This window comes from Pelecanus crispus, chromosome 2 (assembly GCF_030463565.1).
Source record: "Pelecanus crispus isolate bPelCri1 chromosome 2, bPelCri1.pri, whole genome shotgun sequence".
NCBI lineage: Eukaryota > Metazoa > Chordata > Aves > Pelecaniformes > Pelecanidae > Pelecanus > Pelecanus crispus.
In genome coordinates, this window is record NC_134644.1 from 44,960,463 (window position 1) to 44,984,482 (window position 24,020).

The 24,020-nt window shown below is 35.2% G+C and overlaps 1 protein-coding gene across 4 annotated transcripts in view; it reads right to left on the bottom strand.

The window, feature by feature from the left end:
• The window catches only part of NEK10 (NIMA related kinase 10), a 103,898-nt gene that overhangs the window by 7,913 nt on the left and 71,965 nt on the right, over nucleotides 1-24,020 (bottom strand). For 3 of the 4 annotated variants that reach the window (XM_075705370.1, XM_075705367.1, XM_075705371.1), the window contains 5 exons: nucleotides 17,681-17,864; nucleotides 17,506-17,592; nucleotides 9,904-9,952; nucleotides 6,005-6,042; nucleotides 543-643 (listed from right to left, as the gene is read on the bottom strand). In XM_075705370.1, coding sequence (XP_075561485.1) covers nucleotides 543-643; nucleotides 6,005-6,042; nucleotides 9,904-9,952; nucleotides 17,506-17,592; nucleotides 17,681-17,864 — 459 coding nt within the window. Of the gene's footprint in view, nucleotides 1-542; nucleotides 677-6,004; nucleotides 6,043-9,903; nucleotides 9,953-17,505; nucleotides 17,593-17,680; nucleotides 17,865-24,020 lie in introns of all 4 variants that reach the window. The other variant, XM_075705368.1, reaches the window with a different exon arrangement.

Sequence of the window (24,020 nt, forward strand, 5' to 3'; positions counted from 1 at the left end):
TTTCACTATGAAACAGTTGAACTTAATTTTAAAATAAGTCTTAAGTTTGAAAAAAGATCTGACATTTCAAAATATTTAACATATTTAGGATTTGAACTATTGCACTAGAAATCCCAAGAAATTATTACTATTTATTGGTAATAAAACTTATTACTTATAAGTTATTTAGAAATTTTTGCTACAGAGGAAAGCATTTTCTGTACTCTCCATGTCAGTATATGATATTAAGTCACTTAAAATATTCATATTGCTGGCATGACAGAATGTTGTAAAAATAATTTACTGTACAATCCATTTTTCTGAGGTGAGCCAATGATTTCTTTTCATCTGACTCAATTATTGCCATCCTCCACATACTAATATTCAAGGTTAGTCTTTATTTAAATGATATATTTTTAAAGTATCCTGCCATCTGCAAAAATGTCAAGTTCTGTTGTTTTTAAAGAACAGTGACTAAATTAGCAGCACTTTGCAGTGCCATCATTTTGACAACAGCAAATAACTAAAAAGTATAGAATGTCAGAAGCAACAGTAATGCATACTTGAGTGATGAAGATAATTTTGTGCAGCTGAATAAGAATCTGCTGAACAGGGTCACTGATCTGACGCACCTTCCGCTGTGATACAGCAATTCCTGACGATGCTGTAGATGACAACAGTAAAATCAGGGGGACAGCTCATTTTGTTGCCTTAATATATTAATAGCATACACTGTTTAAAACCTGTAGGTGTAAATATTAAGTTTTAATGCATGACTTGTTTTTCCAATAGTGATGGGAACAAAAAAAAAGGATAATCTAAAAACTAAAAAGATTAGACAATGTAATTGATAATGGGTTTCAAAAGAAAAACCCTTTCTTTGATTCACTTCTAAGTTACTCTAAGAGAAAAGAAGTATTAATATACCTCACTAATCATAAAAGTTTTCCCACATTTATTCAAAAGGAAATTTAAAGATATGATAAACAGAATTTTCTTATTTTAAAACTGGGGTTTTTTTACATAGACTAACACACATGATATTTATTTTTATATATGTTGATGTTATGTAATTTTTTTCATTTTATCCTAAGAATTACTATAAAATGTCTGATGCGGACCATTTGGAGAACAATTTTATTAAAATATATTTTCACATTGCCTTATAGTGATGTGTGTTGCTTTATCACAGCTACTTTTTGTTTCCAACATCTACCAAGAACATGGTTTGAGATAAACCTCAAGAAAATGTGCAAGAAGCTATGAATCTCTTGGGTCTTCTTTACTTTACATCAGAAAATTAGTGGTTTCTGTTCTTTGTCATAAATTCCTCCCCACCAGAGATCACCCTAACTAAAGGATGTATTGATGGAGAATGTGGAAAGGATCTGTTACCAGCATTCTCCATGATCAAAATGACACCATCATAAAGCATGTAAATGGCATTTTTCGTGTTTAGAAAGAAGAACATCAATGCTAAGAAAAGAATAATGCTGTAAAAACTCCTCTCCCCGCAAAGAAAAAAATACAGACAATTGGTCTGTATTACAGACTGTATATTGCTTTTGCTTGTAAATTCCATAAAAATAGTAGTGTTGACCTGTGAATATAAGGGAAAAGTGGGTTTTAAAAACTTTTTAAATGCAAAGCTAGTTAGATACTGATAGAAAAATGCATGAGTTTAAGCAAACCACAAAATGGGGTTATGCAAACCGGAAAATACTAACACAGATTCAATTCCCATGTACATATCTATGCACATTACATCTCCACTATATATAAGGAAAATTTTACACACACACACCCCCCACCATATTATATGGGATATAAAGTCAAAGAAAAAGAAAAGACTAAACAAATTTAGAAATTAAATATTTTATCAGTTTTGAAAGATGCTGTGTCTCAATATATCTCCATATCATTTCTCTAAGCATTAACATTTCAAGTGGACTTGTACACTAGACAGATCAGAAGATAAAATATTCATTGACTAATTACTAAGAAGAGATCACAAAGCTGGAGATCCACAATAAGAAAGTATTGGCACTTTGAGAAAATAACGTTACTATAAGTTGTTTCTAATATTTTCTTCTAAAACAGACATTCAAAAAACTTTTTTTTTTTTAAAAAACAAATTGTATTTGAACATTTCCTTTAGCTATTACCTAACAACACGCGCAAGATATGCATACACAAATTCACAAACAGGGCACACACAGGCTTATATTTTAGTGCTCAACTATTTAATTGGGTATTCAAATGTGATCTTTGCTAAAAAGCAACCATCATACTCAATGACAATGACACTACATTTTGTAGTACAAACTCTGAAGCAAAGAACAGAGTCTGTTTGGAATTAAAAGGAAAAACCTTACTTTAGAATTAAGAATATTGCAGTACTTCAAACACTTAGGCTTCCTCATGCCATTTTTATTAGATTATTGTTGATTTTATTTAGTAATTAATTAATTATCATGACAAGGGGCAAGAAAGCTGAATTTTTTTTATCTTATGAAAATAGTGAGTAGGTGTAAACCTGTTCCTCTTCCTCTAAAGCTAGACTACCATCCCCTGTCAAGCAAATCCATGTACATAATGTATACTTGTCATAGACAAAAGCACTGCAAAGGAAGTCATGCGTGAATAGAAGCTATGCTTTTCTTTCAGCAAAATAAATTTAACACAACAATTTTAATCTGTTCATTTACTTCTGTGTGTTAAAATCAGATTAAAAAAATACATCAGCTATGTGAAAATATTTAGTTCTTGGGATCAAGAATTGAAAACAAAAGCTGAAAGTGAAAGTTTATTTCCCCCACTGAACTACTGTTTGGGAATTATCACAAACAGCCATTCAATCAGATACTGTCTTGGTCATCCAGAATTCAAGATCGATATACTTATCTGCTATAGGTACATTTTTTCTCGTAGTACAAGTAGCTTGGTGATTAAAAGACTGTGGTCTTTTTCTGAAGCAAAACTGCCCTAATTTACCAGCAAGTAATATCAAATATCCATGTGATTTGTTTCCTGCTATACTCAGTGAGATATTTGAAAAATACTAGCCAGAGGCAGCTTGATAAAAACCAAATCCAAATTCACTTGACTACCTAAATGAGTGAGCATTACTTAAAATTTACAAAGCACAATAAACTCAGTACTGATTTGTGGATATTATACCTAAAAGGTTGACTATATTTTGTTAACTAAGGAGGATTATGAACTTACCTATTGAACCAAAAAAAGACATAATAATTTATTTGTGTTCCATGGAATAATTTTAATTCCAGACATAAGAACCAATAGAGAAATAGTGCTGATCAAGCTTTAGGTAATTTAATAGAATTAGGGCATAGAAGTAAATTTTATGTATTCTACAAACTGCAGATTTACAAAATATCATTCGGATTTTAAATATAACAATTAAAACAAATGGCTTGATTATTATTTACCTAGTCCTCCTCTATCATGCTTTGCCTGTTCAGAAAGAGTATAGAGACAAAACTAAATCAAATTATTCAATTTTTATGTGACAAATCAGTTGTTCTTTATGATTTTTAATCGTGTATTTCAGTCATACACACTGTCAGACCCAGAGATCAAATAAAAGCTTATCAGCAGAGTGCCACTATAAAACACTTAGTGTATCACTAAAGAACATTAGTTACCAAAATTATATTTCCAAGTTGAGTATTAGACCTGGAATCTAAGCAAAGAGCTTACATCCAAGTACTGAACTTCAGCCAGCAGCCCTGTATCTCTCTTAAATACAGTTATCTTAAACTACACTTCAGAGGTTAATTTAGATCCATATTCTCAAATTTCCTCATACAGAAACACCCTGAGGATCATAAAGTCTTATGCACAGATTTACATCCACCTAATTTTTTTTTTTCCCAAAGTGATCTGGTATCAAGAATGAAAATTATACCGAGAGGGAGATGAAATCTAAATACTAAAACTAATTAGCCCACAACTGAACTATTATAATTTTTTTCCTGGTGAATTTCTGTGCTGGCTACTTTAACAAGAAGGCAGACATTCACAAACTGAAGTGCCTAGGGACCAACCAGATCTGAGCTGCGCTCTTACAGAAAATAAAGAGATACAGAAAATGTCATTCTCTATCACAGAGACACACATTTCTAGTAAGATCAGGAAGATAACATCACTGCTGCTGTTGGATTTTTTTGTGACAATGCCTTTTGGCAGGTGGGTTAAGAGAGGCAAGTGAAATTCAGTTTGACATTTTTTCCCTAAGTCTCCTCTTAATAATCAATAAGAGGAAAAGAAGTCTTGCATTTCCCCTAGGCCACTTCAGGAAGAATTCAGGTTGGTCTTTCTGCTCAAGGTGACACTGGAAGCCATGCTATAGTAATCTAAAATATTATATGCCAGGAGAAGAACAATTTTGATTTAGCTCTTTTTGCCTCATTTTCACCTCTCTACCAACAGTTTCAACACTGCTATATTCAATCCCAAAATAAATAGTGTGGTCTTGCCGCTACAACCTAGGAATCTTCAGTTTTTATTAGGACACTGATAAAAACTTTAGTCCCTTGACATGTTACCTTTTTCACTGCTCCCTGTTCTGTGGTATTTGACTTCTCCTTTGCTGTCAATAGCTTGTGATGCAAAACAAAAGCAAATAAATGAGCGCCCTTTCTTTTGTGGGTCTTCTCAGATGGTTTTTTTTTTTCTGAATAAAACAATGCTTAGAATTGTATCAGCAAACAGAAAGGACCAAGTAGGACATAATATGGATTTCACTGTTATTCAGTGTATAGAGCTTTCTCTCTTTTCTAGTATGACAGCAACAATATGAGTTACTGGTCTAGGAGGACCAGATGTAATATCTACCTGTAATGTCTATGTGCTTCAAAGATAGCTAGAAACCCAATGTTCATCTAGGAACTTTAGGAGTTCCCATAAAGTCTATATACTCCAGACCACTCCACAATTACATTTTTTTTAAATAGAGAAGCGTAGCATTATTTGGGGAATGAGGGCACGTGTGTGAATAGGCTGCTGAGGACTTGACCAAAACTTTTAAGAGTTTTACCCAAAAGGAAAACATTACTGACAAAAGATAACAGATTTGCTCAAATTACCCACAGGACTGAAAATATTAACAAACGCTAAAGTGTTTGTCTGCAGATCATTATAGCTCTGATACATTATGGCTGGATAGTGGGTTTAAACAGTATGTTGGTACTATGATGGCACTCTTCAATAAACAGCATAGAAAACTGCTGAAAGTGGACAGCAAATTTTGATTTGTACTGCATAATTAAAATTCCTAATACAATTTTTATATAAAAAAGCTGTGAAATAGAAGTTATTATAGACAAAAAGTCCTTTTTATATGAAGATCAATATTTCAACTGCTCAAAATAATTTTCTTTCAAATATTATTTAATTCAGACTATGCATTCTGAAATCACAGCTTAGCAGCTTATAGTATGTGAAGCTACTCATTAAGAAAGAAAAGTTTCTCAAATGGAAAACTTGTTTCATCCATGATGATGTATAAATACATGATAATTTACAAGGGCTCTACGAAATACTCCTTTCACAGGAGAAATTCCCATTGCATTCAGCAGAAGTTTAGCCAGGATAATCACCATTAAAATGAGGTCTTACTGATTTACTATTGGAATTCATATTTTTAAAAGATTCCCTAAGGAATCTTTCAGTTAACATATTTGTATCTGAAATCTAATTATCTCCTTTTCTAACATTTTAAAATATAATTATTAGATAATACCATGATTTTTCATATTGCAAAGAACTACAACTGGAAGACTATGAGACTGCCATCCTGTCACGAACCAATCCCCTATTTTCTTAGTGTGGGCCCTGCGCATGAGTGGAGGCACCCTCAAGAGCAGATCAATAGGCAGTAAAGCTGAAGAAATGAAAGAGGAGACACTCTATATGCAACAAGATAATAAGGTTTAAAAACTTGGAAATCACTGGGTTTAATTTAAGTTAAAGTTTGATTTTATTGCAAGCACAAAATTACCTGGTCGCAGTCTTGATCCCGGACCTTCAATATAATCTCTATTGTTATTTAAAAACAAACAAACAAACAAACATTTTAATTGTGTGTGGCATCAATGACTGTACAGGAAATATCAGTATTCTCTGACTCCTTCTCATGTTTCCTCTATAAGGAAATCTGTCCAAATTCATTAGTTTTTAACTATGCATTTGTAAGTCACATAAAGGCTGGCTTACTCTACATGTCAAAAATAGCATGACTTCTACTAATTAACAGTTAGAACCCATTCCTTTCCCTGCTCAGTTTTCAGCCTGGAAAGTACAAAACCAGTAGATAGGATTTTCATATTGAAAACTCAATAATCCACTAGATTACACATTATTTTGCATTTGTACAGCATGTGCTGGTTTTGGCTGGGATAGAGTTAATCTTCTCTATAGCAGCTAGTACAGGGCTATGTTTTGGATTTGTGCTGAAAACAGTGTTGATAATACAGGGATGTTTTCGTTACTGCTGAGCAGTGCTTACACAGAGTCAAGGCCTTTTCTGCTCCCCACACCACCCCACCAGCGAGTAGGCTGGGGGTGCACAAGAAGCTAGGAGGGGACACAGCGGGGACAGCTGACCCCAGCTCACCAAAGGGATATCCCACACCATATGATGTCATGCTCAACATGTAAAGCTGGGGGAAGAAGGAGGAAGGGGGGACGTTTGGAGTGATGGTGTTTGTCTTCCCAAATAACCATTACACTTGATGGAGCCCTGCTTTCCTGGAGATGGCTGAACACCCCTGCCGAGGGGAAGTAGTGAATGAATTCCTCGTTTTGCTTTGCTTGTGTGCGCAGCTTTTGCTTTACTTATTAAATTGTCTTTATCTCAACCCATGAGTTTTCTCACTTCTACTCTTCCAATTCTCTCCCCCATCCCACTGGGGGGAATGCATGAGCGGCTGTGTGGGGCTTAGTTGCCACCTGGGGTTAAACCACAGAAAAGGACATTTCAATTAACCCATTTTATGGATGGAAAACATAAAGAATAAATTAATTATTGTCTAGTGTATAAAAACAGGAGTAATAATGCAAACAGTACTAGTAAAGTGGGGAAAAAAAATTAATATTACATCACCAGAACAGCAATACCTCAATGTCAGAAATACAGGCCAGATGTTTCAGTGCTAGCTTCTGCTCTATACTCAACACAAACACTGTCCCAGCCTGCAGATTTCACTAACTGAGATAAGCAACACCAAATGCATACAGACAGATGGGGAACTGAAAGAACCAATATGATGTCCTGATGGATGGCAGCCTCAAAAGCCCTAGCATGGCAAGAATTTGTATATATTTTTTAGGCAGTAGGGAAAATTACAGTTGCAAGGAGTAGTTATGAAGAAAGATAAGGAAATAGTTTTGCTAATGTTTATGTGAGGGGCGGAGACGAAGAAAAAACAAATGTGCTTGATTCAATGCTCAAGCATTAGGAGGCTGCCATTACTGACTGCAGCAGGACTGAAACTGGAAAGCTAGTGAGTGGTAAGTGACAGACTAGATGGTGATATGCTAAGAACAGCTCTGAAAGCAAAAATAAAGTATTGCATTTGAAGTGATAGGAAAAGCATGACTAGTAAAAGGATATACACAGAAGATGGCAAGGTTGAAGGTAGGGCTGTAGAAATGTTCCTTGCAACAGTGTTCTGAATGGGCATTTGAGTGACTAGAATGCATGTATCAAAACCAGGAAAAATATTGCTTGCATGACAGCCTTATGAACCCAAGCAAGAGTTTTAGCAGTGTATATTGATAAGAAAGGTTGTATCTTAGAGGTGCCAGGCAGAACAGTGAGACATATTCTGAATGCAAGAACTTTGAGGGATGCGCAAGTTAAAGCAGATGCTCAGATGTCAAAGTATTGGTGACGATGGATGCTATTTTTGAGAATGATCAAAACCCGAGCTAATGGGTAGGACTTAAGGTACAGGCAATTATGACATTCCTTTTAGTTATGTAGTACTCAACTGTATGGCCACATGGCCATGAGGAGATCTTACAGAGATGAGGAAAAATTTAGCATAGACAGAAGGAAATGCATCTGGTGTATACAGCTAAATTCATGATTTGCAGCATGATTTTGCAGGTAGATGAATAAGTAGACACATTTGTACACGCAAAGACAAGATGCAGAAGAGAAGACTAGAGAATCAGTGATAAAGCCACGTGTAACATAGAATCATAGAATTGTTTAGGTTGGAAAAGACCTTTAAGACCTTAAGATCATCCAGTCTGTCATGGTTTAGCCCCAGCCAGCAACTAAGCACCACGCAGCTGCTCGCTCACTCCCCCTACCCCGGTGGGATGGGGGAGAGAATTGGAGGAGTAAGAGTGAGAAACACTCCTGGGGTGAGATAAGAACAGTTTAATAATTGAAATAAAGTAAAATAGTAATGATAATAGTAACAATAAAATAATGATAATAATAATAATAATATACAAAGCAAGTGATGCACAATGCAATTGCTCACCACCCGCCGACCGATACCCAGACAGTTCCCGAGCTGCGAACGCTGCTTCCCGGCCAACCCCGCCCCCCAGTTTCTATACTGAGCATGACATCATATGGTATGGAATAGCCCTTTGGTCAGTTTGGATCAACTATTCTGGCTGTGCCCCCTCCCAGTTTCTTGTGTACCTGGCAGAGCATGGGAAGCCGAAAAGTCCTTGACTAGCATAAGCAGTACTTAGCAACAACTAAAACATCAGTGTGTTATCAGCATTCTTCTCCTACTAAATCCAAAACACAGCACTATGCCTGCTACTAGGAAGAAAATTAACTCTATCCCAGCCGAAACCAGGACAGAGTCCAACATCCAGAGAAAATTAGATGAACAGATAAACTAGTATCCTTCTGAATAGTCCTTAAGAATAGTTTCAAAAGATAGGGGGAGAATTAGAAAAGGATAGAGTCAGAAGAGTCAGAAAAATATGATTTTAAGAAGACAAAGCTAGCGGCAATAAAAAAATAAAGGAAATAAGAAAATAAAGGAGCTATGACTTGGAAGAAGTCATTAAACACCTCAGTACAAGTTGCTACAGTAATATTCCTTAAGTAAAAGCTGGATCAAACAGGGTCTGTGGAGAAACAGGGGAGAGGAATCAATGCCATTATGATAAATACTTACATAGTTAAGTTAAAGTTACAAGAAAAAAAAATTGTTCAGGAGGCAGATGGAGCCAAGAGAGATTTGGGGATTTTTTTTGGATGTGACAGAAAAGCAGAAATGAAGAAATAAAGAACAGAGTCTATGAAGAGTGGTGCCAAGGAGATCAGAAAAAAAAAAATAATAGCTGGTCAAGAATGTGTTTGATGCAGTTCTGAATAAATAACAGAAGAAAAAGGAAAGACCTTTAGAAGGAGAATGGGGATGGCCATGCCATATTCTGTTTTGGTTTGTTTCCTTTTCAAAAGAAATGAGAAGGACTTCAGAATTCCAAAAAAATAGACATCTACATTTACATAAAAGGTCTAGAGGAGTTCAAAGGGACAAGATATTATTCTACATTATCAAATGCTCAAACACATTTTTCTATAGAAAACCAGCCACTTAAAAATGCAAAACCAGAATTTGGCTAACCAACAAATGTCAGTTTAAGCTGATGTAACAAGGTCCACTTTTAAAACTATTTTTCTGTTTAATGCCAGTCCTCAAATTACTCATGTAAAGCTTCTGTGTATAAACATCCTCAAACAATATCCTCAAGCAGGCTAAGTGTCATAGGCTGAGATAAAATGAAGTTGCAATGATAAGTAAGGAAATGTTTCATGAAGGCAACCGCACAACTGTTCCACTGTGAAACAACCGACTGAAGTTGATCATAACAATGACCAATTATATAATCTATATTCAAATCATAAATTGTACCTACCTAATCCGAGGTTGTCTTTCAAAAGCACTAAAACTTCGTTTAATTATACCTGAAACAAATGCATAAATATTATCTCTGCATTAAAAAAAATATATACTTACATGTTAATATTTTATATTTCCCAGACATGGAGTCAAAATAACTTTTAAAAAGCAGTGTTAAACAAACTCCAAACCCCTATTTGACTGGAGTTGCTGTTTCATGTATCAAAGATTTGCTTGCGTCATAACTAAAATCTCAGCCCCGCACAGTATTTAATAAATACTTTCAGAATTTCACAGAAACTAATAACGTATGCTGACTAGATGCCCACAGAAGATGTATCTGGATTTGCATTCAATAACTACCTCAGTTACTGCTACGACTGTAGCCACAACATTGTCCCTAGTCTGGATAGAAAGCTAGAACATTTACCCACTTTCTCAGAGGACCTTTGATGGGTTGTGTAGACCTTGTTCTACCAGAGTTCTATTGTCACCATTCTATTAGGTAACTATTCAAACTACTACATACGCAATACCTTACTTCTTAAATAAACCCACTGATTTTAAGACCTTGAAGACAGGGGTTTGACCAGTTATTGGTCAAACATCAGCAATAAAACTGAACCCAAACATTTATGTTATTTATTGCATAGTGCCAAAAAATGTGAAGAAGGAGGGGGAATGTTTGATGATATATTTATTACTTATGCACTTGCGAAGCATTGTCTTCAAGCAAGTATTTGTCTTAAGCATTTGTCTTAAAACATTCCTGTAAAACCATTCCTTTGATGGTAATTCTGACATATGAGACCACTCTCTCCTACAAATGATATCTCACTTTTAATGAAGAATAAGTGTATGTTTAAAACAAAAGATATTTCAGCTAACTCAAGGTCTGAGTAGTAAGATTAGGAAATTCTACAACAATTTTCCCGTACAATTAATGCATTTTAATATAATACCCTGCGCATCTTTGTCTACATGAGATGTTTCTCCACACTAGTAACATCACAAGCATTATCATAAAACAAGAACAGAGGCGTCTAATCACTCAAACAGTTGCTAAGAAAAAAAAGATTTTATGCCAAACTTACACTAGTTTTCCCATTGTTGGTCTTGTTACAGCAGTTATATTAGCTCTAGAGCAACAGTAGAGGACTTTCAGGGAGCAAACACATTTCTGAGAGTCTTAAATCTTTTCTTTGTGTTCAAACAGACTTTCTGTTGTGCTCTGAAATATAGTGCCTCTATTTTTCCTACTTTTCTGAGATCCTCTGAATTAAAAAAAAAATCCTGAAGGAGGCTGGCATCTGTCACACAGAATTCACTTTACAACCAAAAGAAATGATACATCTTTAGGCCAAATCTGTCTCCCTAAAATGAAGACACACAGACAGATAGAATGAAAGAAAAAAGAAATGGTATTTTATTCCTTGCTAATGCTTTGCTTAGCAAAACAGATATTAAAACTCTGTAGTGGTTAGCCCAAAAGGATGTTTGATAAGAGCACTTGTTTTACATAATAGCAAATAAACTAGGCCCTTATAGAAGGAAAGATACTTCAATTAACTTTAACAATGAGACAGGAAAATAGATAGGAAAATACACGGTCCACTGTCTAGAAAGTAAAGAAGGCCTTTGGAAATGAAAAAAATATGATTGTACCTATTCAAGGAATAGATATTTTACCTGCTTAGGATGCAAACACAATAATATAAATACAAAAGTAGAAGCTCTGACTGAACCTGAATCATGTTGCTTGGGGTAAGGATTTTGAGTTATAACCTCAGACACTCTGTTACAAGAAAGACTATTATATATTATTGGAATATATGCAAGAAAATGTGTAACAGAAGCCACTTGGCTAGAAAGCTAAGTTTGAATACAGCTGTTTGCTAGAATTTTAAAAACAGCTCCCCTTTCCAAGTATTCATATACAAAATTGGATTTGAAATACTATACCCTTTGGCTGTTTCAAATAAATGGTCTCTCTATCAGTAAAGGGCTCATATCCAAATTTTCTTCATCAGTCTGATGACTCACCACATTTGACTTGCTAATCTGCCAGCTTATGAGTGTATTTACAAGCGCATGATATTTCACACCAAAGAGTCTGTCTCACCACTCACTGTACATGGCAGAGTTGCAATATTTTCTGATTCATATGCTAAAGTTAGGAAAATACTTATTAATGCTAAAAGAAAAACCCCAAACCCAGAAATCATTATGCAGAACATCAGTAAACAATAGCCAACACCCTTGAGTGCCATTTTTATTGCTGATTATTATGTTAGATACCCACTGAGCAGCTACAACTGAGAGAGGAGTCTCTTTATGAAAATACATTGAAATAATTTCTTCAATAACTAAGCACGAGGACACTCAGACATCTAAAAATCATTGTAACAAACACATTAATGTGTGTATACACACACTCATGAACACTATTGACTTTAGTTATAATCCCTAGTCTTCTGTGTAAGAGTTACGGTAATCATACAAAGTCAGACAGGGAGTAAGAAACAACACAGATCCACAGGAAAGTTAACTAACATAAGTCATGGAGCACATAGTGCATAGTTCAGCCCAGGGTGTTACCTGGACCATACTTCCTTTTACCATGGTTACCGCTTTGACATGGATGGGAAGAGCAAGGCAACATATGTCTTGTTCAAATGCCTTGCAAGAGGGAATTTCTCAGTTCAAGATGATCTCAAAAAAAATGAAATATAAATCCTCTGTCTCCTGTTTTGTGCCCACCCTTGGTGGAATGTGAAAGACACACAAAAGCCAAAGCTTTTGATTCTCATCAGCCTCCCTATTGTAATAACTCTATGAAGGTATATATGTACCAAATGAGCCATCACACATTTTTCTGACTGCTACTTTGGTCTTTAATAGCTGATGTAATTAAAGCAACTTCTAAGGCTTTAACTTCATCACATGCATTGACATCCGTGCAAATCATATAAATACATTCTAACATGCAGTTTTGTGTTTTTCTCCTGCAGGCACCTAACCATGTAATTTCAAGAAAAGAGCTTATAACATGATACAAGTTCAGAAAAACCTGGGAAGACAGTAACTTTTGCTTTGGCTTTCACTTCACTGGTATCTAAAAAACCCTCTGAAAAACCTTTCAAGTTTGATCAGACTGATAAGAAAATTGAACCAAGATTTCTTATTAGCAGAAAACTTCAATCCATCTCCTTGAATGAAATGGAACCAATGGAAGTGGTTTTTTTGAACGACAGCTTAATGATCTTTTCAGAAGAAAGGTCAAATTACCTTTATTTATACAAAATACTGTCAGTAAGCTGCCCTTTAAATCACTGCACACTGGAATGGACAGTCGCAACCATGTTAATTAGGCTGTTTTGCAGAGCAAACAATGAAGTTTTTTGCTCATTAGCAGTGACTACATGTACAGCAACAGAAGTTGCCATAAACATACTTCAAACTTAACCCAAGCATCATACAGGAAAACCAGGTCTTGGCAGATCTTGTTCTAGCTGACGTCTTCGACAAAGTCCCATTACACTGAGATTTCAAGAGAAATCTGAACCTTAGACAAAGTCAAATTGGGAAAAACAAGCCTAAAAACACTGTAAGATCTCCAAAATTCTTCACAGACAGCCCATTGTGCAAATTATGGGTTTCTTGATGCAATAATAATTTTCAACAAAGTTCCTAAGCTTTCCCCTCACAAGCTAAAGAACAATATATAGCAGATGTGAGGAGATCTTACCCCTAAGACTGACCAAACTATCTAAATGTCTTATGTAAAGAAGAAATATCTTCTCAAATCATCAAATCCACCAAAGAATACAACAGGTCTGAATAAATAAATAAATAAATAAGTAAATAAGCCCTGCGATCACAGAACTTGCAAGATATAAGGTAGCTGCCTGAAATTAAACCCAAATTTTGAATGAAACTACTAGCTCCAGACAGCAAGTGACATTACTGAATGGGTATTTGTTTCCTACTGTGTTTGTTGTTATCAAAACCAGTTAAATTTGGAGCTAAGTGATGACGTAAACTCAGAGCCCAATAATTTGCTACACACCACATGCAGAGTTCCTATTTTGAGGGTATCCTAGTTCTAGAAATCCCCAGTTATTCAACTGGATACTTTTTACTCCTTTGAGCATTACCTACACAAGACTCAAGTCCTGGCACTGTGTAAACAAGTTGTTTTTCTAAAAGCTCAAAGAAAGATACAGGAGACCCTTCTAGAGTTACATCACTAGAATATTCTTCTGGCAGATCTGGGGTCTCTTCATTACATGGTGACTCTTAATACTATTGCATTGCAGAAATTTTGGCAAGAAAATGAGTCCTGAATCTCAATGTCTTTACTTATTGGTCACAAGTTAGATTAAGTTCAGAGATTCCTCCAAATACTAGAAACATATATTAAATAATGGGATAACTCCTAAGCAAGATACAGCACAACAACAGGGCTGTGCATTGAGACTTCTTTAGCATCATGAAAAGCTAGTAGCTGAGCAATTCTGAAAGGGACCTATTGTATGCTTACCTTTTTATTGTGAGGAAGAGAGAGAGTACATAAAATCCTAAGGACTAGGGTTTTCTAATAGCATATTTTACACAGAACTAGTCTTTCAATGTATTTAGGACATTGTCCTGATTGCAGTGTAAATGAACATGATTCAAGGAAACAAAAAATATTTTCCAAAAAGTGTTCCCAGACACAGAGTAAACTTAACCTCTCTCTCACCCAACTGACATACTAGCTCTACTGGACCACAATGCACGAGAGATACCACATATTTTCCTGCTATTTGGTTTACCAGCAGAAATACAGGCACAGTTACACTGCAAATCAAAACCAAGTAAAACCGACTAAGCTAAGGTAAATTTGGGAACCTTCTTGATTTTAAAACAAGAAAAATAATGCAACTAATAACCTGTAATCATCCCATCACTCCTTGTTGCTTTTTGACTCACTGTGTCCCTATCCTCTGTCAATCTTTATTATTTCAAATTATAAGGACTTCAGGGAAAGAAATTGCATCTCCCACTACTGCCTCTATTCTTCTGAAATGTGCAGACTCTAGCTCCTGTAGGATTAATCATTTCAAGTAGCATGAACAACTATTCCAGAATCTACATATCCTGCATTTGGCAGTCTTAGGATTTGTTACAGGAGCTGGTGTTGTAGAACTACATTGTCTAGACTAAGAATAATCCTTTTCTTAAAGCATAATTTAAAAGCACAGGGTATGTAAAATTATTAAAAATATTATGACAATTAGTGGACTATAAAAAAAGCTAAACACTATAACACTGTCACTCACATGCATACCAGCTTCTGTGCCACTGAATAATAACTCAGTATATCACAACTTTTTACTAAATACCACCCCAGTTTTAAAATAGAGCAATATTTTTCTACATTTGCAGATCACGTTTTCTCTGAAAGTGATGTGATGGCAGCATGATTAGACAACCCCTTTCAAGACCCTGATCAATACACCTGTAACTGAAACTCACATTTTCATATTAGCAGTTTCCAAGTTACCTAGATGAAAGTTGGTCACATTTTCCCCTGTAATGTTGACATGCCTGACAAAACCACGGCTGATAATTCATACAGTTAGCCATTTATTAGCAATGAATGGAGCATAACCCAAGCAATACCCAAGTATCCTGAACTTATAACACTTTTTTTAAAAGCTGTCTTTTCTTTTTCCCTGAAAAGAAGAAAAAATTGCCAGCATTAATTACAACTGATCTACAAAGAAGAAAATTTTGCCAGCATTAATTACGACTGATCTACAATGCTAACTTCAACACTAAGTAGAAACTACAGGTGATCTAAGAAAGTATGACTGCAGAATTATTTTTCTGAAAAAGCAATCCTGAAGTATCTACATACCAATTAAACTCTATGCTGGGAGGAAAATGGGCAATGACTTCTAGGAAGGCTGATTGAAATTACTGGGATTAATAGGAACTGACCGGATCTTTCCAATTATAATATTCCATTAAATCAATGGAAATCTGGCACAAAAATATTTAAATATTAGAAAAAGTTGATGTTTTGTTAATGTCCATATCTTAACAAGGAAAAATTAACAACAAGGAAATAATTACAAATAACATTTTGGGTGTGGCAAGTGAAAAACTACACAAAGATTTCAAATATCTGTGTACAATGCTGAACTAGCCCACGAAGAATTCAATTTCTGGGAGATGCACAATGCGTTATTCTTCAGTATAAACACCAAAATAGAACACTGCCTCCACAGGCTGCTTTTCCTCAAGACATTCCTTCTATGCAGCCCCCTCCCACAGTCAGAGGAGGCTTCCCTGTACCCTGTAAGCTTCTCTTATTAATCTCTTAGCACAAGAAAGTAGCAAAGAAAAAGCTTTTTTTGTTTATTTTCCTTTTTTTTTTTTTTTTTTTTAGTAAGAAAACCTTGACAATAAACTCAGAGCTGGCTAGCCACAGGTCCTCCAGCCTTTAGAATGGCATGCTATCCAGTTACAATTAGCAAATCATATTAATGGATTTGAAGTAGAATTATCAAATCATTTATTTACCCTGCACTATTGGCAAGACATTTCAATTAAAAGCAGTTGTATTTCTTCAGTACCTGGGCCAAAATCTGAAGAAAACCCAGCTAGCAAATAGCACTACAAACAGATAAAGTAGCGTTATTCTATATTTTTTGAAGCCTGGGACCCTAAAACAAGAAAATTTGTTAATCTTCAGACAACTACATTCCCTTTACCTTTTAAAAGGACAATTTAAATCATCCACAGATTTTCTGTCAGAACTTCATGGGATGAATGGAAATCTCAAATTTTGCTCAGGTCTAACATCAACCTTTTTTCTAGTATAAAATGCTCTTTGATTTTCCTCTAATCGGAATCCCATCCCATTTAACAGGTAGACCGTGGTAGCTCAGAATTTAGCAGGTAGCTCACAGGGGTTGCAGATGTTTCACATGTCTTTTTTTTTTTTTTTCATTTTCATATTTAGAATATAATCCAAAAAATTATTACTTAAGATAACACCCAACACAGCTGGTACTTTCGTATCTGATTACTTTAAATAACTACAGGCAGAATTAATGCTGTGTTTTGTCTCATAATTCCTTCCTAATTCAAATCTAATCATTAAGCATTCCTTCAATTCCATTTAGTCAATTCATCTAGACAGCTAAAGCTTGCCTCTTTCAACTTTCTTTTTCACACCCTCTAACAGGGCACTCCATTTATTCATTTGCATAGCATTATTGTTACTGAGACAGAAGTTTTCATACTGCCTTCCTTCTGTGTCTTATCAACACTAGTTATGCTTCAAATCTAAAAACGCTTTCTTTGTCAAGCTGCCCAATAATATTCTAGTTTCCATAAGCATTACTTCAAAATATAAGGACAAGCTACACAAAGAAAAACATGATGCAAAATGTATTATACTGGAAATGGCTGCCACAGAGGCACAGTTATTTTACTTTTTTTTTTTGCTTAGGACCCACAACAGATAATGGACTTGCAAAAAATCATGAAATACCCTAATATTTTGGAATAAACAACTACTTTGCTGTTATAAAGTAGTGTACACTTCATTAAGGAATCTTACCAATAGCAGAGTCTTTCAAATGACTTGAACTGGAGGTGCTCGAATTGTCCAATATGTCCAGATCATCATCTAATTCAGAGAACATATCTGCACATAAAAATGAAAGCAAAGAAGCTTTTAACCCACCTCTGACCAGCATGATAGTATTCCTAATGCTTCTTTTGCTAATGACTACCTTTCTCAGAGTTCTCTAAAGTGCTGTGATCTTCTACTAGGATTTCTTCATATGTTCTTTCCTCATCTTTTCCACATGCAGACTGGCAACTTTCAGCTGGGAGGTCAGTATTTTCTGAAAATTCACTTTTGCAACTGGCTGCTCCACTGCTGCTGCTATTAAGCCTCAACTTCTCATAATTTTTCTGACAACAAAGAACAAAAAGGAAATGTCACATATTGTCCTTATCCAGCACTCATTAGAAAACCTGCAAATGAAAGTGCCACTTGCATATATACACACACATAAAAATGCACTTTTTGTTCCCACTTAGCTGTTAGTCCAGGACTACATGGTACCTGGTTCAGCCACTGATTCTAAATTTAGAGCAAAACTTTCAAACTCTTAATCTAAACAAATTATTTCTAGCCTTTACATAAAAGGCATCTTTGTTCTTGAGGAAGGTCTTTTCATAACAAGCACTGAAAGTGAAAAAAATTAAACAAATGCCAGACCAGAAAGAACTACTGAACAGCACAAAAAATAAAAGACTGGACAAAGATAGTAGGTTCCCAGATACAAGCAATGGGAGATTTACTCTCTTCCAGCTTAAGATAATAAACAGCAGACCAGTTCTGGACAATACAAAACCTGCACAACAGTCAAGATGATAGTAAAATATGAAGTGAACTTGACATGATGTGATGCCAGAGAGATTCCCCAAGACTGAACTGACCAAATGTAGCAAGGGGTTCGTCAATGAGTATAAAATTCTGCCTCTGCTACTGTCATTGTTTATAGCTTTTCTAGAAAGAATAAAGATCCCTGATCCCTGTTATTGCTTCTATTTCAATGCAACATGTTTTGAAAACAGACTGGTTTTATGATCTCTTCATATATTGTTCCAAGTCTTCTCAAGTTATTTCTGCTGTGCATAAATAAATTCCTGCTTGTTTTTACTCTATCTTGTCAGAGCAAAGTGTGATAAAGGAGAACAGGAGATAAATTACATAAACATACATAAATATATATCAACAAATGAGTATCTTTAATATTGAAGTAATTTCAGGAGATAATACATTCCTAAATACTTATGTTCTTACCAAGATGTCAAAGGCAATTTGACTTGAATCTAAGACAATATTCTTCCAAAGTCTTTCCCATGAAGTATTTTGACCTGATTGGGACACAGCAGAATGGGTGCATTCTGAAAACCCTTCCTCCTTCAGAAACCTTACTGCACCCCTGAGCACTGACTATATCTCTGCCTGCAAAATGGTCTGCTTCAATTATTTCCCCATCTTTTGTTCTATTCCCAAAACCGTAATTTAACTTGTAAGAGATGGCTTGTCAAGTTTTCTCTTTAAATTTGGGTGGGAAAAGATCATTTTATGCTTAAGTACTGGACTGAGCTTATGTCCAAGATGCCACAATAGCAGTGACTGCAGTGTAGCACAGCATGGCAACCACTAAGGATGACTCTCAAGCTCACTTAAAGAGACTAGTACAGTCATGACACATGAGCATGCTTATTGTGCCCTGAACAGTAAGTGCACAATTACTGAAGAGAACGAATTCACCTGTTCTACATCAAAGAAAACAAAGTAAAAGGGGAGAAGGGTCAAACTGCATGGACATTTCAAACTTAAAACTCCTTTCAACATTGCCAATACTGAACTTCACACTCAAATGACTAATTGTTAACAATAACTTGTAAATCAAGTGGAGCTAAGTGGAAAAAAAAAAGATCAAAAAGACTGCTGTTACCACTTGGTGTCAGATTTAAGTGCCACATCAAGAAAGGAAACCTGTTTGAAATGCCTGAACTGAATTCTGTAGATCTCATGATAAAAATAATCATCATACATGCTACAGAAACAGTTCAGAGATCAGTGAAACGTATCCTAAAGCCTTAAAGCAGTTATATAAGCTTTAAAGCTATAACCTGTCTATACCTAAAATCTGGTCCATTTACATAATATCTGAACAGAGAGAAATATAGTATCTCATTACTAATCTGAGAGTAATATATAAATTTGCTGTGATATATTTTGCCCTACGTAGAAAATAGCTGATAATTTTCAAAAGTGAGATTATATATTGTTTCCTTTTTGAGTAGGATGCTACTAAATCTAAATCAGTCAGGATTTAGGACAAAAGTACACTGACTGAAGGAGACTGGGATGCGAGTTCAGTGCCACTTCTGCTCAGCTTTGGAGTGGGACCATAAGGAACCACATAAGAATCTAAGGATAAAAAGAATATAATTTTCTGAGAAGAGCATGGAGAAAGTATTCTCCAACACCTTGAAACAACCATTTCCATATCCTCGGAGAGACTTCTTTCAGATAGGCAGAAAGACAGATACTTTGAAGAAATCTATTAAACAGTGGGATATTCAAAATATCAGAAACACTGAAACATGAGTTAGACTGACAGATATTCATTTGAACTGTGCTCATACCTACACATTATTCTAGAGTCCAGTATTTTGCAAATCTTTCTGGAGGCTTCTTCAGTTGATCTGTTTTATTTTCACATTTTCATAATAAACTAGTACCTCAGTTTCCCCATGGGTCCAATTGTTCCCCACCTTTGTTGAAACAAACTCTGCCTTCTAGTATAAACAAACACAGTTCAAAAGAAAATCTAAGGGCAAAAGAGTCCCTGTGCAAAAATGTTCAAATTATAAACCAATTAAACTTTTTTCCCAGAATTCATCCTTATGACTGAGCAAAAGCATCTCTGGAAACACCTGAAAATTGTATCCCAGCCATGAAGAAATACTTCTGTCTACAAGCTGGGACTCTTCATCCATATCCTGTACACTTGCACTGTCTCTTTCTTCACTGGTCACCATTACCACTGTAAAATCAGATAAACTTTTATCTTTGGAGAAGGGAAACCTAAATTGGTGTTTTTGACTTCCAACAGAAATCTAATCTTTTATAGATTAAAATTAACACTGTCAAAAAGAAAAAAAAAGCCTAGGTTTAATTAAAATAAAGATATTGAGCATTTGTTTAGCTGTTTTGCCATACTGTTGTGTGGAAGAATTAACTTTTCTGTCTTCAAGAAATATAAAGCTCTCTAGTGGCATTTGCAGATAGTGTTTAATTAATCTTCTGTATTAGAGACAAGTAATTACAGCATTATACTAGTCAACTGAATTTCTATTTCAAGGGGAAAAAAAAATAGAACTACTTCCACTATTGAACTATTTGTAAAACTAGAAGATAGCAATAAAATGAGTAACAGCTAACATGGAATTGTCCAGAAAAAAACATACTAAACCTACATATTTCTTTCTGTAAGAGGGTAACAGCTCTTGTGCACAGGCAACAAGAAGTAGATGTTACCTATAATGGTTTTAGTAAGGTTTTTGACAATGTTTCTCATGACATCTTACAAGAAAGCTAGGGAAGTGTGACCTAGACAAAATCACAATCAGTTGGCTGTACAATTGACCATAGAAATTGTACCCAACTTAGTAACTACTTTGAATGTTTGTCAAACTGAAAATGGGTAGTAAGCACAATTTTTCAGCCTCCCTTCTGACTTTGTTCCAAAACCATTCAATGTTGTCACTGAATTGCAATGATAATCTGCATAATGGGGTAGATAGACTGCCTATTAAATGTGCATTGACTGTCATACATTCACCTCATATACCACATTACAGCATATACATCATACACAGAGTTGCATCAGTGCAACTGACAATAGGTTTTGAAGAAAGTTTTGACAAACTACAAACTGGAGAAACTAAAAAGACTGATGAAGTTTAAATATGGAGAATGCAAAGTTCTATGAGCAAGGAGAAACAACTGTACAAATGCACAGACTGGGGAAGGACTGGTCAGACAGCACCTCTGCAGGAAAAGATATGGGGATTTTGGTGGATCAGAAACAGAGTGTGACTCAATACCATGCTGTCATGTAAAAGTAAACATCATACTGGGATGTATAAAGAGAATCATCTCCTAAGAACTGCGCAATCTTTCTACTCAGTACCAATAAGGTTCTCAGTAAATTTCTAGTCTAGTTTTGAACACTGTACTTAAAAAATGTGGAGATACAGCAAAGGAGAGAAATGAGAATACTCAGAGGTCTACAAAACACAATTTACAAAATAAGACTGACTGAATTTGATTATTCAGTCCAAAGGAAAAAAAAATACAGAGTGGAGATATAAGAGAAAAGAAGTAACTCTTACATATTTCCACAGTGGGGAGGACAAAAAGTAAGCAGCTTAAGCTGCAACAAGTAAAATCTAGGTTAGACTTTAAAACCATCTAACAGTAATTAAATGTTCACCTATTGCACCTATCTGGGATCCTGCAGAGAGAAATAAGTGTTCATACACTATGTAACAGATTTGAATGTGCTCAGTAAATGCAGCGTTCTGGGGGCATTCTGGACTTAGTGCTGTCAGAGCAATTATGTGACACTTAAGACTGGGTGTGAAAATTTCAAGTGTCATATACATCCCATATGTGCACGTGCATATGTCCATCTAATATCTCCTGGAAACAAGACATCCATAACACATCTACTCTGTCAAGCATAAAAAGCGAGACCAACATTCCCTGAAAGCGTCAGACTAACTGCAGGTACAGTATATAGTACAGTGTATATGTGCTATGGGTATGCCCAGGATTTCCAATTATCTTCTGACATTGCTTCAGGCATCCTCATGGTTCTCCAGTCATTATCTTTGGATGGAAAAAAGACTCATTCAGACACAAGACTGCTGACTGTAAAGACAGTTTTTGCATTTCTGCTGGTTCCAAATTGTTCCCTAATTTGGCATAGTTTGCCTTGGGAGAGACTTTCTATCACTTGACATTTCTATGACTGACTGGTCAAATACCTGTCAGGAGTGACAGGTAACTAACTCTAAGGTTTGGAGATGGACAAGATAATCTTTGACAACTCTTCCTGCCTTATATTCTGTGATTCTATTAAAGTACTTTGATGCACTAACAAATTGAAGCTGAATTAAACATATTATGGATTTGTCCTTAATAGTTTGATCATACATTTTCAGAGGTAGTTACTTTGTGATGACTATTTTCTACATTCAGCAACTGTTAAAGAAATTATACCTGTAAAACAGTTTTTGCATCATTATTTTATTCTCCAAACATAAGTTGTATAAATCTAAAAAAGTTACTTTCTTCTTATCACACCAACTGTAATTTCTAATATTTAAACTTTAATTCCAGTACCTGCTACATAAATGCCAAAACAGAACAGTGTCAGAACAAAATCAATGGAGTGAAAGGTGGAAGAAGAAAACAATTTGTGGAATGCTAAGCTTTCATGACATTCCTGAGTCCTCACTCATTTCTAAAGCAATGGGAATTGTATACAGACAGGCAATACCACCCAATTTTTTTGGAAGATTTTTAATAATCAATTTTTAATAAAGATAGGAATTGAATATTTCAACCTAATGTAAAGATTGGACTATATTGCTGCAATATTAATAACCTGTTGCATTCTAAGTGTTTTAAAACCAAACATACTCTTTGCTTCAACCAAGACAAAAACAGTTGCTGCATTCATGCACAGTTGTTTTAAGAAAAAAATTCTTTCATGCGTTGATTGGCTGAACTAAGCAAAATATATATCTAAACACAAAGAAAGAGGAATTAAAATGAACATTAATCCAATCTTTATGTCTTTTTCTGAGTTAACAAAAAAATAGATTAATTCAAATTGAATTGCTAATTAAGCACTACTTTGTAATGCATGTGGTGATGCTTAAAAACTAACATGATTATTAGCACAACAATAGCCAACAGTGCAGAACTGAATATGGTATGGGGGGAAATGACCTGGTGAAAATGCAGTTAAATCATTTGGTGTTTCTTTGCCTTTCAGAGAGCTATGATCCTGTCTTAATTTCTTCTCTAAAAACTTGAGGAAATTGATGACTGCTTTTAATTATAAGAGTTGCCAGTAGCCTGCAGGGTGGTTACAAAAGTATGGATTCTTAAACCATGAGCTTTAACCCTTGCCCCTTTGGCCATACATCCCAGTGGATGAAGAAAAAGATTGGGATAAAGAAAATCCATTCCTGTGGATAAAGAAGAGCGGGAGCAATAGCATGGTCTGTATTTACAGGTATTCCTACAAAATGCTTCACAGTTATTTACATCATGGTCTTTGTGACAGAAGGGACATACAAAGAAATCCCAACATTTCTCAAGATTTTAGGTACACCATTCATGTTTCTAAACAAATCTAGAAAAGACATAACACAATCTACTCTTAATTATCTACAGGTGGATTATGAAGGTTTACACCACAGATGGAAGACAGGAAGGAAACTGCAACGTCTGTTTCAGGTCTG